The sequence below is a fragment of the Cornus florida genome, unplaced genomic scaffold (genome assembly GCF_030987335.1).
Source record: "Cornus florida cultivar Cherokee Brave unplaced genomic scaffold, ASM3098733v1 CherokeeBrave_3.0.0_Hap2_Chr11, whole genome shotgun sequence".
NCBI classification, from domain to species: domain Eukaryota; kingdom Viridiplantae; phylum Streptophyta; class Magnoliopsida; order Cornales; family Cornaceae; genus Cornus; species Cornus florida.
The window spans coordinates 65,404,774-65,412,888 of record NW_026775581.1 but is presented as its reverse complement, the minus strand read 5'-3'; the positions used below and the strand labels follow the sequence as shown (position 1 = coordinate 65,412,888).

At 40.2% G+C, this 8,115-nt stretch overlaps 1 protein-coding gene across 1 annotated transcript; it reads left to right on the top strand.

Annotated features, from left to right (window-relative positions):
* Positions 1–3,160: 3,160 nt before the first annotated feature.
* LOC132286705 (cytochrome P450 71A8-like) lies at positions 3,161–4,094 on the top strand. The gene has a single exon (XM_059789069.1). It carries the CDS (start codon positions 3,456–3,458, stop codon positions 3,861–3,863), a length of 408 nt encoding a protein of 135 aa, XP_059645052.1. The 5' UTR covers positions 3,161–3,455; the 3' UTR covers positions 3,864–4,094.
* Positions 4,095–8,115: the final 4,021 nt, after the last annotated feature.

The window sequence follows — 8,115 nt, the reverse complement described above, 5'->3', positions numbered from 1 at the left end:
CCATATGGAAGTTCTTTTCTAATGGTAAATAGTGGTCGTTATGGGAAGTATCGAATGTAATGTTTATTTTTTTGTTACGATGGTGTTGTCATATGGATGTTTGAGGAAGAACCACTTGGTAGTGGCTTGATGGTCTGGTGAGATGAGAGGTACGAGTTGTCTTTCAGGAAGAATGGTAATAGAGGTGTTATAGTGAGATGTTTAGTGTTGATGAGCAGGATGGTTTAAGGTATGACCTGAATATGGTTTGGGGATTATGAATTGTTTGTTGTATGTTGTCAAGTAGGTGATGGGGTTGTATGCCAGTTGAGGCGATTGTGGTTGGCTTAGTCTTTAGAGTCAGTAAGGACGATGTTGCCATATAGGCACCTTTTTCTTGTGGCGAGTAGTGGGTTGTTGTGACTAAGGTCACGGATCTTGTGTGCACGGTGTTCGAGGTAGTGTTGCCTTGAAAGGTGAAAGTGGAATGTGTAGTAAAGTGTCATTTTACGGCTTAGAGGTTGTCATTTGCGAGTGACGGTTTCCAGATGGAACGGGACACGATGTTCGAAGAGCTGTGTTTATTTCTAGTGTTTGTATGTCGTGAGCGTTGGTACTTTTATTTGGTTGGTTTTGGTTGGCATGAGTATCGCGGTGTAGCGTATGCGAGGTTTAGTGTTAGTAGTATTTAGCGGTTCATTGGTGGTGAGGTCGCCTAGATTTGTGTTTGTAGTCCCGTATGTGTTTCCAGTTGGTTCTCCTCCAAGTAGTATAGTTCGAACCATTCAATGGTTCAATCCATGTGAGCTATTTTTGAATAGTGGAAGCGTCCATAACTGTAATGCATGTTATATCAAATAACATGAAAATAAAGAACATATAAAATAATATGTCACAACTTTAGGGATTATTACTTTAATTCGTGCTTGGAGTTTTAAGCCGAATTTCTCAGGATGTTTTACTATATGCAAAAACCGTCCACCTTGCGGGAACAGATAAAATGTCATCTAAAAATCACCTTTTGACAGAATTTTAGATTTTATTTTACCCCCAAACTTGGGATCAAATCGCACATAGACCTATTTGATTATAATTGAATTGTTGCTAGACACATCCACTACATTTTGGCAAGAGGGTTATTTAGTTATAATCCAAGCACTCTTAAATATTCTACTCACTTATCCCATACTAAGACATTGATTATCTTTTGGCAGAACAAATGCCCTCATATAAATAAGTGCACTGTGAGACCTCAATAAGACCAATGTCTTAAAATTTCAAAAAATAATAACTACTATGAGCGTGTCACTTTTTAGCAGACATCACTCACTTTGACTATTATTTTTTTTTTTTGAAATGGTCACTTTACTGGTCCTCATAAACCCCAATGAAGGACCTTATCATAGAAGTTCCATTTCAATCAGGTTCAAATTTATTTATTTAGTGTGCATAAACTAAACCAAAATATGGAATAAATACCATAAATTAATTATAAAGCATTGGATAGCACCATTAAAATTATATGTATAACACACTCATGAGGTCATGCAATTTCATCACCATTACATAGGATTACTGTCAATTAGTCAGTGAACAATTAATAAATAATACATGAAATTACTACCTCACATATACAGAATAATTTTAAGAATTAATTAAATATTCAAAACATATATCTCTCTATATACTATATACAATATGTTTTTCACAATTAAATTTATTGGCTTTTTGTTCCTCGTTCAGCGTGCTTACTTTATAGAGGAAACAAATTATAAATTGCATAACAAACTTATTGCTTCAAAAAATCTCGTTTTGCATGCACAATATATACAAGAAACGAACTGATGCATTCTTTGTATAACTAATTCATGATTAAAATAAAATAAAAATAAAAAAGTTCTCGTCTAGCGTGTATAGTATTAGAGAACAGAACCAAATTATACATGAATCAATTATGTGATGAATTTAGGTGGTTTAATTAATTAAATATCCCAAAAGCCATAACTGATTGAATTATTATTTTCAGAGAGTTTTGGACCATGTGATTAATTGTTAATTGCCCATGAAAATCATGGACACAAAGGTAATCAATGCGATTTCAAATACACCGATTTAAGTATACTACATCATAAATCAATCTTTACTATTTTGATTTCTAGAAACCCTAACTTGGCTCTGATACCAATTGTTGGGTTTAAATAATAAATAAGATGTAGAAATCAGAATTAATTATGAATTAAAGATGTTTTTGATATCATACCTGATTAGAAGATTAAACTTTAGATACCTTTGAGAAATCCTTAGTGCCTTTTGAGAGATATGAAAAATTAGAGCGTTTTACCCCATTCTGAGAGTTGTCAATATGATAAGTCTGAATAAGGGTTTTAAAACCCTTATATATAACAACAACAGAGGAGACGGTTTCTCTACAAACAAGCATACCTAATTCTCCCTTCCTATAATGGAAACTTAGATATTAATGGTTATAATTAAATCATACCAAATAAGTTGGAAAACCACATTCTAATGGTATAAAAATAAGTTGGAAAACCACATTCTAATGGTATAAAAATCATACTCCCAATTAGACCACCAAATTAGAAAGTACAACCCAATCCATCAAGTATCAATAATTACATTACAATCCTATTTTAAAGAACGTAGTTCATAGGACCATAAAATAATTTTTATTATTATTATTATTATTATTATTATTATTATTATTATTATTGTATATATAAATTTCCAACATGTCCTAAAAACAAAGACTAATGGCACGAGAGAGTTGAAGACGAAGAAGGCAGGGAGGATTTCCTTGACATTTTGTTTAGGATCCAAAAAGAAAATAGTGTTGTTGATAGAGATTGCATCAAAGCTCTCGTCTTGGTGAGGATCTCTCTCTCTCTTTGTGTGTTTGTCGCAAATAAAAATTTTATTAAAGAACCTGCAAGATACAACACAATGGCAACAAGAGAGTTGAAGGCGAAGAAGGCAGGGAGGATTTCCTTCACATTTTGCTTAGGATCCATAAAGAAAATAGTGTTGTTGATAGAGATTGCATCAAAGCTCTCGTCTTGGTGAGGATCTCTCTCTCTCTCTCTTTTTGTGTTTGTCGCAAATTAGAATTTTATTAAAGAACCGGCAAGATACAACACAATACACAGTCCTAAGGAGTCAATACAATAAAGACAACTCATTAGCTAAACAATAAATGTAAATGAAACATTTGCATCAGAAAACAGCAAAGAAATAAAATAAAAGAAAAAAGAAAAAAGAAATCAGCAAATATATCTCGGAACTCATTGTTTAAAAAGTATCCATACATATAAAAAAAATACATATATATTGAATAGAGTTCACTAACCATCTGAAGTTTTATCTTCTGATTCTTGTAGGACGCCTTCTCTGCTGGAACTGATACGACCTCCACAGTCCTAGAATTGGCAACGACAGAGCTATTAAGACACCCCAGAGTGATGAATAAAGTGAAAAATGAAGTGAGAGAGATTCTTAAATGCAAACCACATATAACAGCTGATGATCTGGAGGAAATGCACTACCTTCAAGCAGTGATCAAAGAAACTGTTCGTTTGCATCCTCCTATCCCATTACTGGTTCCACATGACGCGAGCGAAGATGTCAGAGTAATGGGCTATGACATTACCGCCGGAACAATGGTTCTGACCAATGCTTGGGCAATCGGAATAGACCCCATGACGTGGGTTGAACCCGAAGAGTTTCAGCCTGAAAGGTTCTTGAATTGTTCCATAGATTTCAGAGGGCATGACTTTGAATTGATTCCATTTGGAGCTGGCAGAAGGGGTTGCCCAGGGACCTCTTTCGCAATTGCCCCTTGTAGGTGCAAAATTTTGTTCAACCAATAATAATTGAGAAAAACAAAACAACTCACTCAAAAAATAATAAAAATAAACGAGAACAGTGTATAGAGAAGCGTAGAATTGCTTGATCCCTTTATTGGAGGTCTTAGCCTCTATTTATATACAAAAGATTGTAAAATTATGGTAGGACTCGCGTTGCTTGCCCTCCAATTCTTTCTATATAAACATTCTTTACTAATAGAGTTCTTTCCATTGTCTAATTTTCCATACATAGAACTTGCCTTGTACAGAACTTCCTATCTCAGAATTTTCCTTCTACAGTAAATACTTCAACTGGTAGGACTTGTGCATTCTTGAATAACTGGGCTGAACATATTTTGATCCGGCTGGGCTTGAGTAACAGACCGGATGTTAACAAGCTGGGCTGATGACCTCTTGATTCGGCCTTGATGGAGGTTGGAGGACAAATAACAATGGTCTTGGGCTGTAAATACCCTCAATTTGGGCTTAAGCCTGATGGGCCTTATATGTCCTTGGAATGTAGATATGTGTAGTGGTGACGTGTGCGCTTTTTATTGGAGGGAGTTTTTTTCCCTCCACACTTTGCCCCAAATTTCATTTTTAATTGAGTGACGGCTCCTATTAAAGAAGGAATTGAAACCGGTTTTTTACTTTGCTTCAGAAACGGTTCGAGGTCTTTCATTATTACTCCATTATACAAGATTTTGCAAGAGTTACATTCGCCCTTGCTGCACTTCTGCGTTCTTCATTCCATCGCTTTGTCAGGTTAGTTTCGCATCTTTTTCTTCAATCTTTCATTATGAGTACTTCATCTACTCCCGAACGTATAGACCTTGGGGATTCTGACTCCACACCTTTATCTTCCCCCGTTCGCATTAGGGCTCCCCCTCCTAGGGTTTCTACAGATCGCCTTTCGTTGAATCCATTAGGTACTTCCCCTCTTCCAACTGAGACATCCACCTCAGGCTCTGATTATGTTCTTACTCGTGAAGAGAAGAAAGCAATCATCTCTATTCGCCGCATCAAGTTCTCTATTGCTTCGGTAATGGAAGAATTTGATATTCCTGAGGGAGTAGAAATTGCAGAATATCACGAGGGTGCCGATTTTACCTCCGGCGAAGGAATTGAGGAGGATGAATTGCTTCTTTCGGTAGGGCATCTTAACGTCTTCCGATTCCCTCTTCATCCCTTCTATCATTTAGTTTTCAATAAGCTAGGTCTTGCCCCCCTTCAGGTAAATCCTAATTTCTTTCGCATCCTTTCGGCATTGTTGGTGCGCCGGAAATTAGAGGCTCTGGATTTGACCCTTGCCGACCTTCTGCTTAGTTACAATATATCTAAGCATGGGACCGAGCCTGGTCGCTTCTTTTCTACCTCTCCCCTTCATCAGAGGATATGCACGAACCTTCCTTCATCCGAAAAGAAGTGGAAAGAAATGATGGTTATAGTTAAAGGAAAATGGTTCGTGCCCCAATCAATTACTCTCCCCATCCCGTGCAAGTTCGGGAAATTAGGTATAGAATACTTAACCTCCCTTCATACCAAGTGTTCTGGCTGTTTTCCTTGCCAAGTCTTAATGTTTCGCCGTACTTATGAGTTTCTTGGTGTTTTTTCAGCTACATTCCCATCCTCCGCAGCAAGGAATAGACTTTCTTTTCTTGAGGAACGAGTCTGGAGTGACCCCTCGCCTATCGAGGACCTGCTAACTTCTTCAAACCTCAAGGATATTGCCTCCAGTGCTGTTGCTGCAGACCTCAGGGATCTATCTCTACCATCCTTTGACAGTTTCCCCATGACTGAGGAGGAAATACAGAGGGCTGAGGCTTTAAAAAAGAAAGCCGAAGATGCCCAACCCTTGGTCGTTATTAGATCAACTAAGGATGAGGTGGAGGTTGAGGAACCACCAATGAAGAAATCTCGCCTCAACCCCTCATCCTCTGGCAAGGGCAAGGTCCCTTCTAAAAGCAGAGGGAAAAAGGCTGGAAAGGCCGAACCAGAAGATGAAGTCAGGGCCTTTGTTCTGGCTGAGACTGGGGCTCTTTGGACTCCTTCCTTCACCAGGGCTGACAAGTCAGTCCTGTACTCAGGGGATTCTGTGATTACAGACCCTTCAGCTGCACTGGAGGTGGCTCGAGGAATGTGGCTCCCAAAGGACGAGGAAGCCATCAGCCAAATGGGGTTGGAACAACTACTCCCCTCTGCCTCGGTCCGGGCTATAGAGGTTCGCATTGCTCCTTCAGAATTATGTTACTCTTGCTTGCTTATGTTTCTATTTATGCTTATATTTGTTCCTCTATTATACAGAGTCTATACCACACCATGGCCCTCTGCGCCACTGCTGAAGCCCAATCCCTCTCCATCAAGAAGCTGGAAAAGGATCTTGACAATGCAGAGAAGAGAGCCACTACTGCCTCTACCAATCTGAAGATAGCTTCTGAAGCCAAGGATGCGTATAAGAGGCAGTTGTCAGCCTCTGAGGCTAAGGTGGATTCTCTTCAGGCCGAAGTTCAACGCCTGACCGAGGCTCTTACTACTTGCTTCAAGGCAGGGAAGCAAATGCAGGGGCGCTACTCCTGTCTGGCACACCTGGCTAGTGCTAAAGCGTTCCGGTCTGGCTATAATCAGGGCTCAGGCCCTAGGACGATGGATCCGGATGCTTTTGACAAGTAGGTGGGGGTGCACTTCCCATACGATGAAGGGCCAGAGGCTTTGGAAGCTGAAATCCGCTTTTCCGAGATGGTGAAAGTGCACCTGAAGGGTACTACTAGCTCTTCTGCTCCTGCGGCTTCAATTCCTCCTACCCCAAGTCCTACTGTAGTGGAGGCTTTTGAATCTACTCCCTTCGATCCGAAGAGGAAGTAGAACCATGTATTTTGTTTTTATTGACAGCATGTTTGGGATAATGAATATAATTTTTTGTTTTAGGCTTACCTGACTTGTTTTTGTTGTATGCTTTTGATACTGTTCATATTTCTCTGACTGGTAATGTGTTTAAAACAATAAACATTGTCTTTATGCTTCGGATTTATGCTATCCGCGAAAAAGCAAGGATGGTGGGAAGAAGAAGATCATTTTAACAGTTTAGTTGATATCTCAGGATGATTCATATGGACAATGATTTAACTATTAAATGAACCCTCCTTGCCTTTTACTTGCCTGCAGTAGACGTATACATACTCTTTCCTTCTCATGTGTTCCCGATGTGGGGTGGATCATGATGAACTTATGATATATCCACATCCACAGGGTGTTAAACACTTGGATTCCGGAGGCAAGAATTCTGATCCGGGCACCAGAGGTCCGAAGCGAATTATTCCTCGGCACTGAGTCGTGGAGGCATATTGTTGAATAGGATACTCAGGGTTCGAAGCGGCCTCGGACACTTGGGGTCCGAGGCGAATTAAATACTCCCCGGCGCTGAGCCTAAGGGGAGGTTTTGCCGAGCCGGACACTTAGGGTCCGAGGCAAGATTTTTGCCGAGCCGAACACTTAGGGTCTGAGGCAAGATTTTTGTCGAGCCGAACACTTAGGGTCTGAGGCGAGATTATTGTCGAGCCGAACACTTAGGGTCCGAGGCGAGATTTTTGCGGAGTCAGACACCTAGGGTCGGAGGCAAATGACCTACTCCCCGGCGCTGAGCCTGAGGGGAGGTTTACATGAATTACTCCCCAGCACTGAGCCAGAGGGGAGGTTTTGCCGAGCCGGACACTTAGGGTCCGAAGCCGCCTCGGACACTTAGGGTCCGAGGCGAATTTAAACACTCCCTGGCGCGGAGCTGGAGGGGAGGTTTTGCCGAGCCGGATACTTAGGGTCCGAGGGGAATGAACTACTCCACGGCGCTGAGCCTGAGGGGAAGTTTGTTTATATTTTTCCTCAAACCACTTATCATGAGGCCGAGGATTTAAAAATGATAAGAGGCCAAGAAGCGAGTAACAGTGGCTGTGAAGTTTTCCATTTGTTGACTTTGGAGACCTGCCTCCTCCACTGATACTCCCTTCTTGGCAACCAAATGTTGTGGACCACGCATATATGAACCGCATTTCTTTTCTATTTCTATCCGATGTGGGACATAGACTAAATTTTGTCAAAAAGGTCGGTGTAAGGAATGCCTCTGGTATTGAGCTTGACAGCCTTAAATACCAGTGGGCCCTCCTTACACCGTAATTAACTATTTGAATATTTCCATATATAACAGAATGTAGCACATACTTTTTTGTCTATGTGGGATAGAAAGTTTTAAGCATGGGCCATAACTCATGTGTTTTTTTTTTTTGGA

Excerpts from the sequence above, each read along its gene's own strand:
- LOC132286705 (XM_059789069.1), top strand. The coding sequence starts at position 3,456 with ATGAATAAAGTGAAAAATGAAGTGAGAGAGATTCTTAAATGCAAACCA.